The 23721-nt window shown below is 31.9% G+C and overlaps 1 protein-coding gene across 1 annotated transcript in view; it reads left to right on the top strand.

Annotated features, from left to right (window-relative positions):
* Nucleotides 1–281: 281 nt before the first annotated feature.
* LOC123716466 overlaps nt 282–23721 on the top strand; it is a 39305-nt gene continuing 15865 nt past the window's right edge. Inside the window, exons 1-2 of the mRNA XM_045672230.1 lie at nt 282–370; nt 4876–4945. Coding sequence (XP_045528186.1) covers nt 282–370; nt 4876–4945 — 159 coding nt within the window. The remainder of the gene's footprint in view (nt 371–4875; nt 4946–23721) is intronic.

Here is a 23721-nt window from a genome sequence, read left to right as displayed (position 1 = left end):
CTCTGGTTTACCAATACTGAAGCATAATACATCATTAGAAACCATCGTTAAACGGTTTTGGATTTGTACTAGATTTATAAATACTAGATTACTTTAACTACGAATTAACGATTTCTATCTAAATTTTTACTCATTCGTCAATATGAATTTTGGTCTGTATAAGTTAATAAAAAATGTCAAAACATTATGAAAAGAAGTAGAACAGGATAAAATACAATTAAATGATATTAAAATAAAAACATAATTTAATGATTCATACAGTACATTCATTCATTCATATGATGAGAGAAAAGATGCAAAAATGGAACGGAGTAGTACTCACGAAGTGGGAAACTATAGAGAGGCAGACAGATAAGAAGATGTTAGGACGGTAGATTCTAGATTCGAACCGCTAGAAAACGCCAAGAATAGAAAATTTTAGACGAGGCCTTTGTCGAAGGAAGTGATAAATAAATAAATAACCATTTGCCGATAGATATTAGGTACACATAGGGTAGGCTGAGTATTATTATATTTCCTAAGGCATATTTACTTTATATGAAGCATGTAGGTGTAAATCGCAATGAAGGCTTTTTTATAATTATTTCTTATTGTATAAAATATATTACTTGTAAGGGCTATATATATACACAAAACATAATTATTTGTTTGGATATACACGTTCAAAGATTTATTTTAATTATAAAGCTTAAATACACGTATGAAGAAAATTATGTGAGAACTTAAGAAAGTCCAGCACTAACCAGATTCATGCAACTTCCTCACAATCGAGTAGCCCGCAATATGAGGGTACTTTTTGTATCGAATAAGTCGCATATGATAAATATCTCCCTCTGGTGTCTTAAAATACCGATGTATGTTTTTTTTCAGTTCGATTATCTATCCTCTAAAAAACGCCGAGAAACTTGCAGAATGCAATTAACAAATAGTTTTCTTACGAACAAATGCTATTTCAATCGCGCTGATGGCCAAGAACATCGGACGGAATCCATCAATCATAAAGTATCAGAAATAAATCTTTTAAGAATAAAGCCGTCAGTTTCACTCTTGATAGCCAGTTAATGTAAACTATAACTCGCATTTTACGAGTTTTATGGGAGCAGATTTTACGACTCCCATGAATATAGTCTTTATGAAGATTCGGCTCAAGGTCCATAATAAATTATTCGGCTGATTGACCCCTGACACTGTATATTATATACTTTTTCATCTCTGTTTATATATATTTTTTGTTTGAAGACCAATCGTCCAATGATTCACATACATTTCTGCATTCTGTTATACTAATAACATTTATGATAAAATCTTTTTTATTTCATCAGCATTTGAACAAAAGTTAACCATTAATAAACGAAGGCTGGTTGCTTAGCACCCTATTTCGTGCAGACATAGTGACGAATAATATCATAATAATTAATTGTTTACATACAAAATTCTGTCAATTTAGGATAATGGTCTCAAAGTACAGTCTACGTGATCCGACATACTAAAAGGGTTAAACAAACTGTTATCATGTATAAAGTGCCATTTCTAGATTACTGTCTACATTACACATCTAATATTTAAGATTCATTTATAATTGTTACTGCTCATTATGTATCTATATTGTATGAAGATTACAAAATATGCCGTTACTAGCTACTAAGGTTTTTTTTCTTTGTAGTATCCATGTGTATAATTATCTAATAATCACATATCTGCAATTAAAAACATAATTATCTAGCCATTAACAATGGAATCTAGTTTATTTCGTGTCTTATCGACGCTCATTTCGGACTTAAATAACGGATATTATCCAAAACACTTTAAAATTGTTATATACAAATGTACCTTAAAAGAATAATATGTAAAACTTAGGTGCACTTAAAGTTCAGGTAATCATTCAGCGTGCTTATAATATTAGTAATTCTTTACTTAATCCGTTTGTGTAGAGAGTTTAATATACTAAAAAATATTAATGTCACCAATAATTTAAACAAGAAATGCGTGGACTAAAATAGGAACTAGGTTGTGGGTCATTTCATTCATCAGTAAGGATAATCGATTGTGAACGGTTCACTTGTTTTGCTAGATTGATGGCTTCCAATTGAGCTATATTCGAATGACCACTATAGAAAATATGGTATCCGTTTATCTAGATCACAGATGAATAGTTGTTGATAATACAGATAAAAACTTTAAGCTAGCTTATAGTAATATATATCTTAATATATACTTATATCAAATCGAATAAAAGTCTAAAATCTTTCATTATATCGTTAATTCGTATTTTATCTGTTGTTTTTTATTTAATAAAGGTTTAATAATAATCTATTCTAGTTACAATTGCTTTAAATTTATCCATGTTAAAATATCTTAAAAATATCTTTAAATCTAATTCAGCTAATTTGAATATTTTCTGAACTTTATTCTCGATTAATTTATGTCCAATTCGTGATATTAAGGACTTCGCAATTATTATTAGGTTAGTGGTTTATTCGATTATCGATTTTATTATGGTTATTCTACAAAACATCTTCAACAATTGCTGAGCTGGTGTTCGTGACTCTTTGTATCGAATCCCTATTAAGATGTCAAATAATAAATACGTAGAATCTAGAAAGAAAAATAAGCTAAGTTTTCGGATATCATAGAATTTATTATATTGTGTAGCTCAATATCACGACCTGGAAAGCGGATTGCTTGGTCTCTTTTTTTTAAGTCAACGGTATGTTTCTTGTATACGGACTACTTACATGTACAAAAGGTAATTACACTTATAATAAATGTTAAACGTCTTAAATAAGTTGTTTAACATATATTATTGAAAATTAATATTACAGCCATAATATTATTAATATAAATGTAATTTTTTTAAATGATTATATTAAATAAAATATACTCATTTTGTAGGTGTGTAGTGTGTAGTTCGATAATATTAGGTTCTTACATATGAAATTGGCGTATTTCGTACTGGCCACTTTAATCACGATATTCTCCTCTTTGGTAAGGAATTCCAAATTCAAATTTGTACAGCTATTTACTCATATATTTGTGCTTCGATGACCGTCATTCATTTGTTTTTTTCTGTTTGCGTCTCTCATTTTACAAAATGAAAAACTTAAAGTATCGCATTATTTACGAGTACGAGTTCCGCCGTGGCACTAGTGCTGCGGAAACGACTCGAAGGGTGAATAATGTGTATGGCGATCATGTTGCAAAAGAAAACACAGTTCTTTTTTGATTCCAACGTTTTCGTTCTGGAAATTTCGACCTGCAAAACAAGCCCCGTGGACGGCCTGACACCCAAGTTGATAATGAAGTATTGTGGAAGCAGATCCATCGAAAACCACGTCCGAGTTAGCTGCAGGCTGCGGTGTTAGTGATAAAACTGTTTTAATTCACTTGAAGCAAATTTGAAAGATTAAAAAGCTTGAAAGTTGGGTACTTCATGAATTGACTGAAGCAAACCGGCAAACGCGCGTCGACTGCTGCGTTACATTACTGAACCGGCATAATAATGAAGGTATTTTAAACCGAATCATTACCTGTGATGAAAAATTAATTGTTTACGATAATCGAAAGCGCTCAGCGCAATGGTTAGATCCTGGCCAGCCAGCCAAATCCTGCCCCAAGCGAAAATTAACCCCAAAAAAGTTACTTGTAAGCGTTTGGGGGACTAGTGCTGGTATTGTTCATTGCAGTTTTCTCAAATCTGGCCAGACTAATACGGCTGATGTCTATTGTCAGCAATTGCAAACCATGATGGAAAAGCTAGCGGCTAAACACCCTAGGCTGGTCAATCGCTCCACGCCACTGCTACTTTACGACAACGCTAGACCACACACTACACAACAGACGGCTACCAAATTAGAAGACCTTCAATTGGAATGTCTAAGACATCCTCCGTACTCCCCGGACCTTGCTCCAACAGATTACCATTTTTTTCGAAATTTGGACAACTTCTTGCAAGGGAAAAAATTTAACTCTGATGGGGCAGTCCAAATTGCCTTCACAGATTTTATTGATTCCCGTCCGACTGTTTTTTTTAGTAAAGGGATCAATGAGATGGCAAACTACCTATGAGATGGCAAAAGTGCATAGAAAATAATGGTTCATCCTTTGATTAATTAAATATATTATATTTAAAAATATTCGACTTTTTGTTCCTCCCATACAAAACGCCAATTTCATGTAAGGACCTAATATTTTATTGTTCGAAATACATAATTTCAATTTAATAATTTTGAGCAGGGTGATTCCAAATATTGTTTTCTCGGCCTACCGTCACATTTATTAGTTGAGTCATTGTTGAGATTTACTCGGGTTACGTTAGACACATTTTTATTTTGATATAGACTTTTTGTTAATTATAAGTGATAATAGTTACGTCCACTATTTAGAATTTTATAGTGAGTGTTTAGTGCGTTTTTGAGAACTATCGTGAGGCAAGGTATTACCATCAGTCTAAGTTCTCTTTGTTCCCAAACAAAGAAGATATTGTAACGAGGTATGTACTCAGGACTTATTATTCTAGTACAAGATTGTGTATCGACGGCCACCGAACCGTTCTTTGTGGTACATAATTTTTTTGGTAGCAGAGCGTGGTTTCATTTTTCGATAATATAAGTCCTGGGATGATAACTTATTAATGTATTCTTTTCTTTGTAGGGATTATAGTTAAGTTATAAATAATGTTTTAAATAGTTTTTTTGTATTTACCAGTTATATTCGTCGTTTATTAATATTATTATTTTTTATTCTAATTATTATAAAAATAACTTATTTAGTACCTAAATCACTGGCAGTTAGCGTAGCTCTGATTCTTTATATAAAGTTACTATACCTACAGATTAGTAAATATAATACCTAGTTTACGCCTTGTTATTTCTGTAGTGTACATAAAATCCTAATCGAACGTGAAAATGGATACAGAGGAGAAACACCAGATTTTCTGCGTGACCCGGTAAGAGAAAATATTATTGTATTTCTTAAGAAAATATTCTAACGTAACAAAATATGGAAATATACTAACGTAAGAAAATGTATTTCTTGTGTTCGCAAAATCAAGTCGTATTTAACATCTGTTCAACCATATATTGAGTTATCGAAACGTTCTCCTATTTCTCATACAACTTTAATACGAATAGTGCATTTATTTCAATAGAAATAGGCTATAAACTGTTTGTTTAGTGACTAAGCATGCAACTTCAGTCCGTCTACACCTTCTGCCAACTATACACTTGCTTTTACTATCGTGGAAACATATTAATTTATTTTTATAAAGAAACAGGTGAGCAGGAATACTACAAATACAGTGGTAATTCATATTTCATTAGTCTTATATGTTTACGCAGAACATTTCGGGTATACGCGTAATTCTATCAGCTAAGAACCATGAATATAAAGATACCGAAGGTCCTAGAATAGAGTTTTCGCAGGGCTTATATTTCCGGGTTTATTATCCTGGTTGTTGGGTTGGGATTTCTAGACACAATTCAAAAAGCAACAATATACTAGCCTGCTTAGAAAAAAACCTTATCAACATCTGTGAAGCGTGCAGTAATTTTAATGAACGGGACATAACATTACGGAATTCTTTCTTTCCTTTACATATTAGAGAACACATAATATATGTATATTGATAGACTTAACAAAATAATATTTAAAAAAAGAATAACAAAAAATATTTATTCATCTTTTAGGCAGTCGTTTCATTTTTATTCTTCAATTAGCTTTTCTCCAGCTTTTAATTTATTTTTTCCAAATAACATTACAAATCTTAAAATGTTGGGCTAGTATGGGTAGATACCTACTTAAATAAATAAAAATAAAATAATAATAGATAGAGCAGTGTTGGCCTAGTGGCTTCAGCGTGCGACTCTCATCCCTGAGGTCGTAGGTTCGATCCCCGGGTGTGCACCAATGGATTTTCTTTCTATGTGCGCATTTAACATTAGCTCGAACGGTGAAGAAAAACATCGTGAGGAAACCGGCTTGCCTTAGACCCAAAAAGTCGACGGCGTGCGCCAGGCACAGAAGGCTGATCACCTACTTGCCTATTAGTTTAACAAATGATCATGAAACAGATACAGAAATCTGAGGCCCAGACCTAAAAAGGTTGTAGCGCCATTGATTTATTTTTAAATACCTACTTACCAATTGTATTTCATTTCACTGAAAGTGTTCCTAGAAATTTCTGTCAACGTTTTGGTTTGAATATTTCGTGGAACTGTTATTTCAATTACTTCCGGTTTCTCCAGTGAAATGAACAATTTGCTAAACGTTAATTTAAATTATGTGTAAGTTAAAATGAGATTGTAATAAGTTGAATATTATTTTTTAAATTAATGTGCAAATAGGCAAATATGACAAAACTATTTACATCGTTTTAGTAGTTTTTAAGTTTATTCGTTAAAATCAGACTAAAATACAAACCATTGTTTTAAGTGGTTGCCGTTGAAAACGCTCGAAAGCGATAAGGCTGCCTAAATTAAATTAATTGTTTAAATTTACTATGTTTCTGTATATTTGCAACAAAGTGTTAATAAATAAGTAACATTATTATAATTGTAAATAAGAGCAGCGTTGGTCTTGCGGCTTCAGACTCGCTTATTGTGAGGAAACCGGCATGGCTCGAAATCGACATGTGTCAGACAAGAGGCAAATCATCTACTAGTCTATGAAACAAAAAATATCAAAGAAACGTATACAAGCTGTGGCCAAGACCCATATAGGGTAGTAGCACCACTAAATTATTTATTATTATTATATTTGTCTGTTGACTTTAGGCGTAAGGTACAAAGAATGCATATTATTAACATTTATGCGGTCTGTAATTGTTTTTGAAGTGTCAAACATTAATAACTTAAAGTTTTATATAATATATTATAACTTATAAGCAACTATTGACTATAGTATTTAGAAAAAAAATGTAACGACTTTTAAAACCAAGTACATTTATCGGAAAAAGTAATTAATAATATTGACCTGGATATTTTACATATCTAAGGCCAAGGCACATTATGGGTCGCAGAGCAAACGGATTAGTAGTAGTAGTTAGTAATCCTAATAATTAATAATTGACTTTTTTGTGATCATATTGTCACTTAGCATAAATTATTACTTTATACTTATGAAAACTAATTCAAGAAAAGAAAATACTTTGAATATGTCACAGTAATGCGATGTAATAATTTTCTTCAACCGGCAGATATGTCGCATAGGTGCAGCTCAGTGCGTCATACATTATGCTTTACGCTCAATGCAAGCCAAACCCTTCATATTGCAGTCTGACACAATTCTCTTCGTCCACAGTAGTACACACTTAAAGTATTATTTTTATCTGTCTGAATAATTAAATACGTTGTGGAATTTGTATTGTTATATGTAAAATTGTGTAGTAATGTCGAGTCGGCTAGTATTAATGTAAAACGGTGTATAATGAAGTTTAAAAGGCACATTCCATTGGCGGTAGGCATGTTTGTCAGGCATATCAACTGATGTTTTTTTATGACCTTATTTAAAAAAAAATGATCTACTATATGCAACTTTACAGAAATTGGTTACATAAAGTTAAATTATATAAAGTTTAACAAAAGGCTTTCATTATCATAGACATGAATACAAATAATACAATTATTTCATTTTACCTAAGATTATTACAGAATGTCATTAATTGTAATAAAATTATTGCTATCATTGTTAAACGACATACAATCCCTACTCTGCTGGAGAAAGAACTACTCTTCAAATCAACCGTGGTCGGGACAAGAAAAAGATGACGCGTAACTGAAAAATGTGACGCGTAACCGAAAAATGTGACGGTTAATTTATTTCCAACGCCGATAAAGAAGTTACACTTCAAAAAGGAAAATTATTTTGTAATAATAATTCGTTATTAAATAATAATTACCTTAAGATTACAATTAAAGCAATGATAATTTTCTAAACAACAAATTACTCTACAAGAACTTTAATATTGCAAAACCTCACTTTGCGTAATAATGCTATCTCAGTTTTAAAACATTTTTAACATTACATTAATGAAAACGAAATTAATCTAATTACAATGTTTCAACAAAAGTCAAATCTGACATGACATTTATCAGCATGACAAAAAGAAACAAAACATTTTTTGAGTGTAAACAATAACATCATGTTTTTTTGGATAAGCGCGTTAGTCTTTAGTGCATATTTAAATATTTATTGATTATACGGAATAGAGTTGTATGCGATGTATTTTACACATTTCATGTTAAGTCGAGAGGAAAGTGAAATTCTAGCAATCCAAGATTTCATTGATCCTTTGTTTTATTAGAATTGATTCATTAAAGTAATACTTTTATCTTAACAAAAGGTTTGCTAAATCAAAGGATTGTATAAGTCAGCGGCGGCTCATTGTAATTCCACGTGCATCGGCTTAGGCGGTCCGAGTTTTATTAGTGGTTGCGTTTCAGGTACGGAGTGCCAGTAGTTACATTTCAATAATAATAATAAAAAAACTAGAACAATTACTCAATCCACGAATCCACGTTTGATCGGTCTCACAACCCTTGCTTACATACAATTTAATATTCATAGCGACATGGTTTTCATTCGTTCGTCTAGCATTCCGATACGCTAAGCATTATTTCGTATTACCATTTTTTAACTTCACCTTAACAGCAATAACATTTTAAACAGCAACGAACATAATCAGGGAATGTATAATTATATATTCAAACATAAAGAACTCTATGGTTTCAGTGTGGTGTATTGTAGCGAATTAATTCATTCGATTTTAAATATCGACAATCATTATCGTTTTTCTAAGCAGCCTTTCTATAATTTTTAGAAGTTGTTAATAAATACTGTGAAAATATAACTAATGTGTAAGATAATGTACGTGCTTATTTTATGTGCTCGAATTTAAAGAACTTAAACAGTCCTATAAAGGTTAGAAGAGATCGCTTAGGGTAATATTTAATACTAAAAAAATAAAAATCAATGGCGCTACAACCTTTTTAGGTCTGGGTCTCAGATTTCTGTATCTGTTTCATGATCATTTGCAAATTGAATAGGTGAGCCTTCTGTGCCTGATGCACGCATTCGACTTTTTGGGTCTAAGGCAAGCCAGTTTCCTCACGATGTTTTCCTTCACCGTTAGAGCTAATATTAAATGCGCACATAGAAAGAAAGTCCATTGGTGCACACCCGGGGATTGAACCTACGATCTCAGGGATGAGCGTTGCACGATAAAGCCACTAGGCCAACACGGCTCTTAATATTTAATACTACCCTCCACTATTTTACACTTACCCTCCACCCATATCCCATCCATCCCTTCCGTAAGACTATCATTCTGGTGTGTACAAATGTCTCGTCCATGTAAAACTTTATGTTTAGTTTAGGTATAAGTCTTAGCTTTTTGTTTTTGCTTATAATATAATTTGGTGTTAATAATTGTTAAGTTACTATTTCGTCAAACCTACCTAAAATAAATGTAACTTGTTAATGAATAAAGAAATTTTGAATTTTGAATTTGAATATATTATTTGTTTATTTTTGATACTTTTAGTATCAAAGTAAATAAAGTGTTCAGAAATAAATTATATTTATATATAAAATACATTGTTTTTATAACATAAATCAAATTCGGTTTCTATCGATCCACGTCGCAGAGACACAGATTTCGTGCTGCGAATGAAAACTGTAACAAGCAGTTCTATAATTCAGAAGTGTCCCCGGTCGCAACTCCCTACATAATTAAATCCATCGGATTGGCTCTCACTGATTTAAAAATTCATATTAAGCTACTTTTCACGTGAACATGATTGTAACTGCCGATTTGAGAATCCGAAATTAAGCAACAACATCAACAATGTGATACGTAATGAAACTGTTGGGTAAAATATTGCAAATGGTTTTTTTTTGCAAGAATACAACATATATACAAAATAAACATTTTGCTGTACGAATTATATAAAACTTTTTTGTCCCTTTATATATTATTTATACCAAAAATCCATATAAATATTTGAATGATCACCGATGATATACTAGGCTAGTTATATGTAGACCGTAACTACAACGGATCAAAGCTTAGAAAGTGAGCCGTCCTTATGAGCGTTCTACCGATTATTTCACTATATGTTTCGCCGGAAATGGAATCAAAGCCATACATATGCGTAACTAAGTCACGGACTTTGTCTATGATCATATTTTCTAGTAATAGGTATTCACAATGAGCGTATAATTAACGGGGAGAATGTCTTATCCTACGTATATATCGATATTAATTACGAAATTTTGTACCGACCCACGCAAAAAAGTTAATATCAGCAATAAATATCTGTTGGCACCCTTGTAATCGACTCGTTTTCATGAGTTTCTCGCAGTTAATCTGGATTATTTATTTACTTTTGATATCAGATTGGCGGTGGTTTCAGCCTTACCCTTTTAAAGGCTTTGGCAAGCTTGTATCTTTTTAAGCCTTTCACACGTACGCAATTGAATGTACGACTTGAAAATGCGGCCATTTTTAAACCATTTTCCTTTTTAAATTAATAACAATAAGTACTCCGGCCGTAATTCTTAGACTATTAATTCACACACATTACACCCACACACATATTCATACAACCCCTGATGCTTAAGTTATATTTTGTTACTTTATTTGTAGTATGGTATATAATATTATTCATCTCTGTAATGCTGAACATTTTCAATTCGCAGGTGATTACAGGATATAATTTCTATTTATCTTTGTCATAGGCACCAACATGTCACAAAGATGGTCAATAACTGTATTAAGTTAACCTGAAAATGCAAAATTGAAGGGGAAAATACTTATTATTATTACTCTATGTAACTTAACCTTATTTACTTCGATATAATTAACACCCGGACCGGTCGGAGTCATAAGGTAATAAATACCACAACTTCCTCAATATTTTATACACAATATCAAATGGATTGGATTAAATCGGAAAAGTTTTAGACACAATCTGTGCGAGCACTATTCATGGCCACGACAAGTTTGAATGAAGCCGTTGAAACTTATGCGGTTAGATTCACTATATTCTGAAGAATAATATTCAGTGAGAAAGTCTTTAGAACTTTTCAATTTACAAGACGGGATTCCCATTGGTAACTTGAAGTTAACCTAATTTAGTATACCTACATCATTCATTCGGCCTTGCAATTTTTTGCTAACATTCCCTTTGTTTCGCCCTAATGAATACACATTAGCAATGAGAGATGTTGATGATGTTAAACAGAATTGACCTATACAATTGACAATATATCTTATATTAACGTGATTATATAAAAATCTGAATAATAAAAACACATAAAAATTTCAACTACAATTTATCACCGTTTTTCGGGAACCCGGAAGCCTCCATTCGCGGCTTTTTAAACTTTACTCTGAGTATATAAAGTTTTAAAAGATTAAACTGTTACGAGCTATAGATGGATTGTAAACGCCGTAGATCTCTTTAAGCGTTTATCTTTAATAAATCAACGAGGAATTTAATTATACTAAAAAGACGCAAAGTACGCAGAAATACACAAATTACAACACACAAAATAGGCTCACTAGACACTTTAATTACGTGCATTTCACACAGTACTTTATCATTTGTGTTCACTATTCGCATTTTATACTATAGAAAATTAACTTTATGCAAATCTCACACATATTTTCTAGAATCTGATAGAGCATCTTCTGAAACGGCCAGAAATCACATTTCATCTTGCTCAAAACGTCTGTAGCTTGTGAAAAATCGAAAAACATTCCAGTCAACTCATCTTTGTAACAATATGTTAATACAAAATAACCTAAAATTATATACTATGCTAAATTAGGTACTTCTGCTTAAGCATTCTACAAAGGTTGCGTATTTTTCTGACGCTTCCGTCACGCTTCCACGTACTAAAAATTCACCGTATACTCACAAACCAAAATGGATCTTTGTTTCAAAGTTAATAAAATGATTTGATTTGATAGCAATGAGTTTGTGACATTAAAATACATTAAGAAGGGTCATGATTTTTATTTATCGGGATATTGTAACCGAAACGATTAACAAACATTATTAAACCAAAATGTATTTTTTTTAAATCATGGAATGGAATTGGAAATGGAATTCTGAAAATAGGATTGATTAGAAAGATAGAAAGTGTATTGGTTATACATATTTATGGCCCACTTAGATACGATTTCATTATAGAACTACTGCTATTTATTGTCGGTTTAATTTGAAATTTATCATACTACTCACAAACTCGGCGCTGTAAGAGGATTAAAAAATTTCAACACAGTGAGAAGATTTCCAAGTATCATAAAATATAACAAGGACGTTAGAATAATAGGACGGCCCGTTAAGTAAACGCGTTAGGCCGTGGTTTAATTCGTTAAGACCCACAACCCCAAGCCATATAGTTTTAATAGATTTGGTATTATCTTAACCGTGGGACAAACTCTATGTCTATGCTTGTTTTATATACCGCTGTACTTTAAATACAAGTATTCTATATTTTATTTCAAAACAATTCATGTTCTGGGACACGAATAGCATTACGCGCGCGTGCGTTAACAACTGAATAACATTAGTGTTACTGATAGCAGAAAATGTATTATGGATATGAAGTCCCGCAACCCCGTAACAGGGCCTAGAGTAGTCACACTTCAGTAATACAGGTCGTCAATCTAACCCTAAGATTCAGAGTCAAGACTTAGCACGAATTATGACTTTTTTATGAAGTTGATATGTAATATGTTTTTGATAGTAGTCATACCTAGTGCTATCTCAACTTACCCTTCGACAAGTCACAAGGTAATGTTAGAGCAAATAGAATTAAAATTCTGTTAAAAGCCGAGGTCCGAACAACAGCATTCCGAAGGGCATGCTTTCCTATAACAACTAGGCTTACTTTACTCGCATGTTGTATATCCTTGCAATTTTGTTTTTAAACTTAACAAAGTATATAGACGCAATTTTTCGAAATTTCTATAAAGACCATGATGGAAGAAGTCGATTACGTTTACAAAATGATTCGAAGCACATAATGTGGATTAGAAACGATAAATTGAGTCACAATTTAAAGGACGCGACATTGACTGATATACAACCTCCTTACAACATTCGCCGGCACTTTGCCGAGATCGACTAAAGTGGAAAAAACGGGACTCCCAACGAAATTTATTGGCTATCACAACACTGGAGAATTAGCTCCTTGATTTAACTTGAACCATAAACGATTTAATGGAATCTCGTTACACATTCTTTTTTAAGAAATTCAATACTGTATTCACTGCTTTTTAATAATACTTAATAAGATTATCTAAATATGTTGTATATACGATATACTATTTCTGTTTACGATGTGAACCGGACATTAGGCGGAACTAACCGGAGCTACAGCCAGTCAACAGTACTCTTTTTTACATTCACATTAACAACTCTTTCATACATAAATTGAAAATAATCTGTGGAATTAAAAAAAATATTCTTTAAAGCTCATATTCTCTCAGAACAGTACACATGATATAAAACATCTACTCGTTGTAGTAGTAGATGTGTAACCCGTTTATCTAGGCTGTGATATCTATGTGCACATATGTTTACTAAAACCCTAATACCATATTTCTCTGTAAATTCTTACCATTTTAATGATTTAAATCATTGTTTATAATTAGTTTTCGGCTGGCATTGGTGGTCCCTAACAAAGAACCCTCATTATGTTATCTAATGACAAACCCAAGTTTGTTGTGGTACATTCAAAGTACGAATTCCTTCTATCGCAATAGTCTTGGAATAACGCACTACAACAACTTAATAGTGAGATCGTGATCCCAATCGCTATCGAATATTATGTGGTTGGTTTTTATTAATCAATTAACAACATACATGCTATACCATTATCTAGATTTGCTTTTAAAGACCTACGACTACAGAATATTTCACTACAGACATTATGAGGGGATGTTTTTCGTCAGTTGTTTTTGTTAGAAATTTATTTTTATCATTCATCAAGTTCGTGACTCGGGCATTTGTCTGAAGAAGTCTTTCCATAAACATCAATTACTCATCGAATATGATACCTAATTCATTGTTTTTTTATGAGAACTTATGATGAATGTTTGGTAATTTCAAAACATAAACTTATACACATATTTGGTTGGAGATAAATAAAAGTACGTAGTATAAGCGCCTACCTTTTTATCGATGAAACTCAACAGACAGAAAATGACCGAAAAATATTTTTACAATTAAAACGAAAACTGACAGCATTTTTTTTAATGTAATAGAAGGCAAACGGGCAGGAGGCTCACCTGATGTTAAGTGATACCGCCGCCCATGGACATTCACATTGCCAGAAGGCTCGCAAGTGCGTTGCCGGCCTTTCAAGAATGGGTACCCTCTTTTCTTGAAGGACCCTAAGTCGAATTGGTTCGGAAATACTTCAGTGGGCAGCTGGTTCCACATAGTGGTCGTGCGTGGCAAAAACTGCCTTAGAAAACGCTCATCCCAAAATAATGAAGAAAGTGGTGAATTTACGGACTCTATTAGAATCGATATCGCAGTCTGGGCTGGAATTCAGAATTACAATACGAAGAAGGCTATCGTACCAAAATGCCGGATTATACAAAATAAAATTCATACCACAGTGTAGTAAAAAGCGGAAGAAAAGGGATACAACTAACGCCATCTAACCGTATTTCACTAACAGTATCAAGTAATGGTTGTTCTCGAAGTTACCTGAATCTCGAAACAATTTCAAAGGCAAGTTGTGAATATTTTTGAAACTCCCGATAGATGGAGTTGTTCACAGATTTATATAATGCCCAACAAATAGTTGCGCAATGATATTTTTTTGTTATCTTAAATCTATATAATATACTAGCGGACCCGACAAACGTTGTCCTGTCTTAACAATTTATGAATATTGATTTCGAATTGGTATAATAACCTAAAAATGCTTTATGATATACAACATTCTTTGTTTGTGTTTCTGTAATTATTTTATATGTATTTTATTAATATAATAACTCTGATCGAAGCATTTGTTTTAAACGATATTTGTTATTCTTACATCCTCTTTGACGATATTTGCAGCACTAATTCTGTCAATGTTATGTCAAACGCCATAAGGTTACACGAAAAAAGTGTGAATTGTAAAATGCACTGAAAAAAAATTGGTATCGTAACAAAAATCATGATACTTAATATGGTGGTTAAGTATTCTTACATTTTCTAATTCGGCGGCATTATTATGTAGAACTTTATTGCGCATATGATGACATAAGTCGAACTAGAATTTCTGTTATTTTCACTGTAATAAGCCGAGCATTCTCTAGACTGGACGGCAGTAAATTCAATTTTATTCCTTACATGTCACAAACACAACTGGACTATTTTCATATTAATAAGAGCTGCCGACTTTGACTAAGATTTAGAACTTAAGTATTATTTCCAATTTTAATCAAATATTGCTTCTTCTTTGGGTATTTCTTTTAAATATAAAACCGAATCATTCGTTCGTTAATATCGTAATATTATTTCCAAGAAATCTTTACCTACCAATAAAGGCTAAACTTATTACTTTAAGGGAATTAAATTTATTAGATTCAAGAAAACCGACTCCAAAGGCTGATAAGACTCAAACATTAATAAAGAAATAGAACGATCAAAGACGCGATTCGGCAATAATCCCTACACAAAAAGACGCTTAAAATCTCGTTTAGAATAAGTTGCATAAGGCCCGAAGGACGCTGCTTTTCTCTAATTTTCCTCTCCACTTCGTTTCTTTATTCAAAACAAATCAACTGAGGTATATATCATGAGATTAGCTTATGAAACCATAAAGATTGTTAAAATTTAGTTGTAAAATATATCTTTAATAATAATAATGCATTATAATCCTTAATTGGTCTTGGCCGCTGATTGCAATTGATTCTTTGATTTATTTTAATTTTGTGCAGACAAACACGTATATTGGAATATTATTACAAAATAATATTATTAAAACAATTAAAACGCAATTTATATTGAAAAGCCTCACCACAAGTCACAATGACAATTGTTAAATATTAACAACTTTCACGATATATTTACTTGTTTGTAAGTAATCTAACAGTTTCACATCCATTTATAAAAAAGAAAATATACAAAGCCAAAACAGATTACATGGTCAAACAAAATATACGAAACAAAAAAACTTAAGTCAATAACATGAATAGGTGAAAAAAGAAAACTGAAATTAAACATTATACAGCCACCAATAGTCAAATATTATGTTAACTTTAAAATTGTCACTTTGTCATTATTTTTAGCTTTGCGCTATATTATGTTTAGCCCTAGCTATACTAACTATCTACCAGTACTTCCATGGTGTCAATGTGCATACTCAGCGAAATGAAGACCGTGGGACACTTTAGTATAAGTTATATAGAATTTAGATATGATCTAAAGTCGTAGAACGTGCGTAGCATCGCGTTGTCACACTTTGTAATAAGAGTAAAAGTTTTATTTTAATTAAATTAGTTCACAGAACTTGTTTTTTAAGACCTCCGGTGACTAACAACATTTCTAGTTCAATGTGATAGGAATGTTGATAGTCCATATTATAAGTTCATCGCATTTCATTTAATAAAATAACAAAATATTATAATTTATATTTACGCCTTTATGCCAACATACCTCTCTCTTTTCATCCACTTTCATGACATTTATGCATACTCGTCGGTTATGGGACTTTTAAGTTACATCGTAAAAAGGTCAATTTTACTTTCGTTTGTATAGCTTTAATTTTATTATGTCGCATAACAGACGACCGAGATAATTTTATTATGGTCGCGTGAAGTGCAGTCCAAACAATACATGCATTCAAAATGTGTTTTTAATTTAAATAAAAGTATTTATTTATCCATTCACTATACGACTTTTATTTATGGTGTCATTGTTTTTCATGTGCACAAATACTTAGACCTACTTCTGCCTGCGGGTTTATTTAAAGTTTGGAATAAAATTAAATATGTTACCATTTTTCATTTATAAAACCGGCATTTTGTGTGTTTTGGATAAAGTTATGCTAACAAGTAAACCAAAATGACCAAAATCCATAACGGCGAGAGAAATATAAGGTCCTGTTTAAGGAAACAAAGGACAGATCGATCCATTAAAAACTTCCGACCACAATTAACGCCAAATATAGGGTGAAAAAAACGACAGATCCAAGTTCTTTATCAATTTTCATACCTTCTTAATTGCATAATCATGCATTAGTAACATTAAATTTTATAGCTTTAAGCTTTCATAATAGTCATACCACATTTCGTGCAAAACATTTGTCATAAAAAAACTTTTACCTTATAAAATACAATATAATTTATTGAGCTTAATTGCTTAATTAGGTTGTGGTTTCAAATTTTTCTACTTTCTCGTTTTAACATCTTTTTCATTATCACATATATAATTATACAAATAAAAGTAAATATAATTTGAATATAAAGAATATACTATATGTGCTGAATCTTCAGAATTCAATATCAAAACAAATGTATCTTCTTTTAGAACATCCAATCTAGCTGTAGATCTCTTAAAAAAGCAAACAATCAGCGCATACGCAAGCCGAGTCGTTAACATGCATGGGCGGCGGCCTTAACGTAATTTGTAATTATCTTTTTTTTTGTAAACCATATTTATGAAAGGTTTCAAGTTTGAAAATTGAGTGAAAATATTTAACTTTATTGTGTAGCGCGCCTAGTAATTTATATTAAAGTCTCTGTATATTAGTTGTAGTTACGAATTATTTAACATATAGTTTGTATATATTTTATTAAAGCACAATGCATTCGATATAAAAAGGTCAGCAAAAATTTAATTAATATAGAAATACTGTAACTTTCTCCCGTCGCTTTTATAATAGCTTTCCGTACGAGTAGGCAGGGATCAGTTCGGTGGCACATGCAAAATGATTGGCCCTTGTTGTTTGATTTAGCCCTGGTACCAACCTCTTTCCGCATCGCCGCTCTGCTAACTCGCCACAGTTGTGTGTGTTTATGTTTGTGTGACTATGTTTACTTGTAATTTTAAATTGATTTTCCGAAACTTATTGATATAGTGATACCTGCAGACAACATTTTGAGTATACAAAAGCTGAGTTTCTTGGAATGTAAGTCCTGTGTATTAAATAACAGTGCCGCGCCTTTTATTTGGCCTTAGGGTAGTATAGATAGCCTAATATCTGCTAAAATAAAAAATAAATTCCCTTTTTATTTGGAAAATAATTTGGATCCAACAAAGAGGTTGTTGTCCTAAGATTGTTAAGGCAGATTTTTTTATAATAATTTCAACGCCAGTATTACAGGCATAAGTATAGAATTGTAAATAACACTAGTAGTATCTGCTGACATTACAAATAAGAGATTTCCATATGACTGTCACCGCTTTTGAAAAAATCGCGTTCTTACTTAATTTTATTATAGCACTGTTATCTAATAAGTCCCAGTCACAATGCCCGCTTTATTTAATAACAAATAACATAGAATTTTTGTGGTAAAAATATTTTTAATAACAACTTTCTAACTGGTATCATTTTGCAAATATATATAAAACTAGTCAGTTTCTCCAGGTTTCAAATTTAAATGAAGAACTAAATAGAACACATTTAGTTTTATTTATAAATTACAGATATATATATAGAATTGAAACTTCTAGCACTTTCCATAGATGAATTAATTTGTACACATAAATCCTAGGCGCACAAATGAATGTTACTTTATAATGTATGAATGACAATTTTAACTTTAACCCTCTCGGTAACAGTTGTTTTAAACTATGTGCCCAAAATAGTCATAATGTATAAACAAATTGTTAGAGAATGCGGGTCTGTTAATAACCTACGGCGTATTGGACAAATTTACTCAAACTCCGAAACTTTATAAAGTTAACTCATAAACAATATAAATACAGAGGCCAGCGATCGGCAACGTATTAATTAAACCTGTGTTTACTCTGACGGTAAGTAACCAATTAATTTTGCGAATATATTTGTTGAATAAACAATCAGCTAACTACGGCTGACTCCAGTTTACACAATTTAGAATGAATTGCAGTCAATAAATGTTAAGACATTGCTCACTTCTTGATAATGTAATTCTGCAGAATTCTAAATTTGTTTTGCTTTCGTTAGTGTTTCTTTTTGGTTTTATTAATATCAAGGAAATTGCTATTTGGCAAAGATTTTGATTCGAAAAGTGCAGGGCTGTTATTTAATCTAAACTAAGTAAATATTTATATAAGTCTAGTTTGAGTCAACATTCTAATCTTTATAAAACATTCTTTACAACAGATTTATTTTAAATAGCATAGAAAAATACATTACTTCCTAAACTACTCATTTATAGTGATGCTATAAATCTCATTATTTATTCATGAACATAATAAAAATAAATTTTTCTATGTCTTAAAAAAGCCTCGTTACCAAAACTAGTAAATGAAACAATGAAAGTGTAGTCAATGTTTTTATATCAAGTTAGGATTACAGAAATAAAAATAAAGTTATATAAACGGAAGAGAATGAAGAACTCAATAAAACTCATCAAGCCGTTTCTATTTTGAGTAGCCGAGCACCTGCAAATTCAATTTGCGATGCTTGTTGCTCTTCTGAATATTACGTGGTCAAATACTAGGTTATTGCAATTTTCTAATAACGAACAACTGAAATTCAATATTTTTCCAATATATAATACATTATTTAATTTAATAAATACCTACCTTGTGGCTTCAGTGTGCGACTATTATCCCAGAGGTAGGTAGGATGTAGGTTCGATGGAATGCACCTACGGGATTTCTCTCTTTGAGCGCATTTTACACTCGATCGTTTGTGGAAGGAACACACGTTTAAAATTAGGAAACACAAATAATCACGAAATAAATACTGAAATCTGAGGCACATATCATCCCTCCACAGGCTTATAGATAGACGATGATGATCGTATAAATGTCATATCAGTTCTACTACATCGAGCTACAAGTACCAAAAAGTTGTCGCGTAAAAATAGCCGTATCAATACATGGTCAAACAATACTAGACTCTGAGATATTAGGATATAATGATTATTAACTAATTAGTAGAAGTTTAAGGCAATATTATAACACAGACTCTAGCTTAGATAATAATAATATTCCAGTTGTGTCTCACTTCGTGTATTTAGCATTATATAGCATTTCTTTAATAATTTTTAGTGGCAAGAAATCGAACAACCTTTTGTGCCTGACATATGTCGTCGAATGGGTCTAAGACTTGTCGATTTTCTCGAAATGTTTACCTTCACCGTACCAGCAAATATTGATTACAGATAAATCTATAATAACCAACAAATATATAACAAATTAATTCACAATTACAAGTACTGCACAGGTATTAGATACTTCTTTGTTTAGTAACAGTTTTAGCACATAATTGAGGAGCTATGGAAAAGTTACTGTCCTAAATAATTCACCCTAAAATGTGCTTTTGTCACGAAACTGACAGCACAGCTGTATTAAGGATGCATCAGAAACATTAATAAATAAGTATTTATTACCACCATAGTTTGAAAGTTACTAGGTAAGAGATAAATGTCAAAACACATATAAGCAAACGGGGCAAATAGGTATGAGGCTCATCTGATGTTAACTGGACATGGAAACACAATCCCAAAGGGCTTACGACTTTTACAAAAATTGGATTTGTGTTTTTCGAACATCTCGTCGACAGGCCGCTGGTTTCAATAAATTTATTTTAAAAAATTTAGAGAATTCCACAAAGTCACATATATACAAATTAGCTAAAAAATGAGCAACAATTACAGGTCAGAAATTATAATTTAAAAAATACTTTTACACTCCTTGCAAAACCATTTTAATTAAATATAAAAATTGAAAATGTTTTCATTTTTTGTGCTGATTTCGCATTAAAATAGTTGTGAAAGTATAGCGCGGTGTTAACTATTTTCTTATACAAGTATACCTAGTCCAGCCACAAGTTCTGTTACAAATGAAAATGCATTTTTTTTAATGAAGTAAAGTAATATTTTTAATAAATTATACCTACTATATTTATTAAAGTCACAGCACAAAAAATCTATTTCAAATGGCTTATATAATATATTAGGTCCTTACATATGAAATTGGCGTATTTCGTACTGGCCACTTTAATGACGATGTTCTCCTCTTTGGTAGGGAATTCCAAATTCAAATTTGTACAGCTATTTACTCATGTATTTGTGCTTCGATTACCGTCATTCATTTGTTTTTTCTTCTGTTTTTTTTCTGTTTGCGTCACTCATTTTACAAAATGGAAAACTTAAAGTATCGCATTATTTACGAGTACGAGTTCCGCCGTGGCACTAGTGCTGCGGAAACGACTCGAAGGGTGAATGACTTGAAGCAAATTGGGAAGATTAAAAAGCTTGAAAGGTGGGTACCTCACGAATTGACTGAAGCAAACCGGCAAACGCGCGTCGACTGCTGCGTTACATTACTGAACCGGCACAATAATGAAGGTATTTTAAACCGAATCATTACCTGTGATGAAAAATGGATTCTTTACGATACTCGGAAGCACTCAGCGCAATGATTGAATCCTGGCCAGCCATCTAAATCCTCCCCAAGCGAAAATTTACCCAAAAAATTTACTTGTAAGCGTTTGGTGGACTAGTGCCGGTATTGTTCATTGCAGTTTTCTCCAATCTGGCCAGACTATTACGGCTGATGTCTATTGTCAGCGATTGCAAACCATGATGGAAAAGCTAGCGGCTAAACAACCTAGGCTGGTCAATCGCTCCACGCTACTGCTACTTCACGACAACGCTAGACCACACACTGCACATCTGTTGTGCACATCGGCTACCAAATTAGAAGAGCTTCAATTGAAATGTCTAAGACATCCTTCGTACTCCTCGGACCTTGCTCCAACAGATTACCATTTTTTTCGAAATTTGGACAACTTCTTGCAAGGGAAAAAATTAACTCTGATGGGGCAGTCCAAATCGCCTTCACAGATTTTATTGATTCCCGTCCGACTGTTTTTTTTTAGTAAAGGGATCAATGAACTACCTATGAGATGGCAAAAGTGCATAGAAAACAATGGTTCATACTTTGATTAATAAAATATATTATATTTAAAATATTCGACTTTTTGTTCCTCCCATACAAAACGCCAATTTCATATGTAAGGACTTAATATTTTTGTTTATTTTAGTGTTCTTCAATCGTCAAAATTTTTTCAACGATAAAGAGGATATTTTTGTGCTTTTCACCTGCGTATCGTGACAGAAGGAGTTATAATTGATCCACTCTATTTAATTGTAAAAACAGATTTTGGGAATGTATATCGATGGTAAGCACCGAGCTTCAGATCTTGTTTTTTAATACATGACATCTTTTCTGGTCTTTGACAGACAAAGTGTTGTTGTATCTGTTGTTGATGTGGACTGTCTACATTATTACCGACGGCTCCATACCCACTTTGTGCAAGGCGATCACCGCAATCCCATTTTCTTAAACACCCTATTATAAATTGTAATTTGACAATGAACACGAAAAATATAAGATATGACGCATAATGGAATGAAGTTTTTTATAATAATATCACGTTTATTACAGTAATAAATTTAAAATAATTAAAAAGTTGAAAAAAAGAAAAGTTTTTATGTAACAGTATTTATGGCCAGACTAGTTATATTCAAGATCATACTTTCCTATAAAAGTAGTATAGTATATTTCATATATTCCAAGTTGGTATTTAATACATTATCTTGAAATCTCACATTTGATTGTCAATTACATAAACGAAGAATCCGTTTGCTACAAATGGACTAATTGATCACAAGTAACAAAAACCTACTATGAATATATCTAAAGAGCAATATATCATTCCCGAAAAACACAATGCTGTTTTTATGTACATTTACAAAGCAAACTATTGACAATCGCAAGCTTTGTAGCAATTCGGACTTGGGAGCTATTCGTTAAGCCTCTGCATTAATGTTGTTCTGGCTTAGTATTCCATTATTTGTTTGCGTGTGCCTACGCTGGAACAATTCGGACAGGGCCTAGCAACATTTCCTGATTTGAAACAAACCTGTTTGTTCGGAAAATATTCACCGTGCATATAGCCATTTTGCTAACTTTGAAGAACATTATGATTACTCAAACACCAATTTTATAAGTTAAATTTGTCTTATTATTTCTGTTAAGCTAATTACCTGCTATTATCAGTGTTTTATGGTTGCTTTATTTGCAAAATCTCATAAATGGTTTATACATAATTTCATTGTATTAAATTTGTGTAGAAATGTATTTTATGATTAATTACTTCCGTACACAATTTTCTTTGGTTTCGCATAACAACCTTCATTTGAAATTTAAATATATCCGTACTCGTGAAACGTAATCCATTCACGTTCTTCTCAGAAATATAAATATGAAGCACGAACGCCGATATTGATACAGGGTAACATTTAAATATTTATACATTAAAGAACAAAAAGGAAACAATATTGAACAGCCTGAAAACCTAACCATATTATGTCACACTTTAGGAAAATATAACATTAAAAATATATAAAAAAATACTTCTTCAATAATTTTTTTGCCATATTGTACGTATGTATATATTCAACAGTAAATTCAGGTTAAAGGCTGTATAAGACATTTTTAAACAAGCTTGCCACAAAGATTTCTTCTTGATTGATTAATGTGATCG

This window comes from Pieris brassicae, chromosome 11 (assembly GCF_905147105.1).
Source record: "Pieris brassicae chromosome 11, ilPieBrab1.1, whole genome shotgun sequence".
Taxonomy (NCBI): domain Eukaryota; kingdom Metazoa; phylum Arthropoda; class Insecta; order Lepidoptera; family Pieridae; genus Pieris; species Pieris brassicae.
Note: the sequence above shows the minus strand (reverse complement) of the source record. Positions and strands in the feature narration are given on the sequence as shown.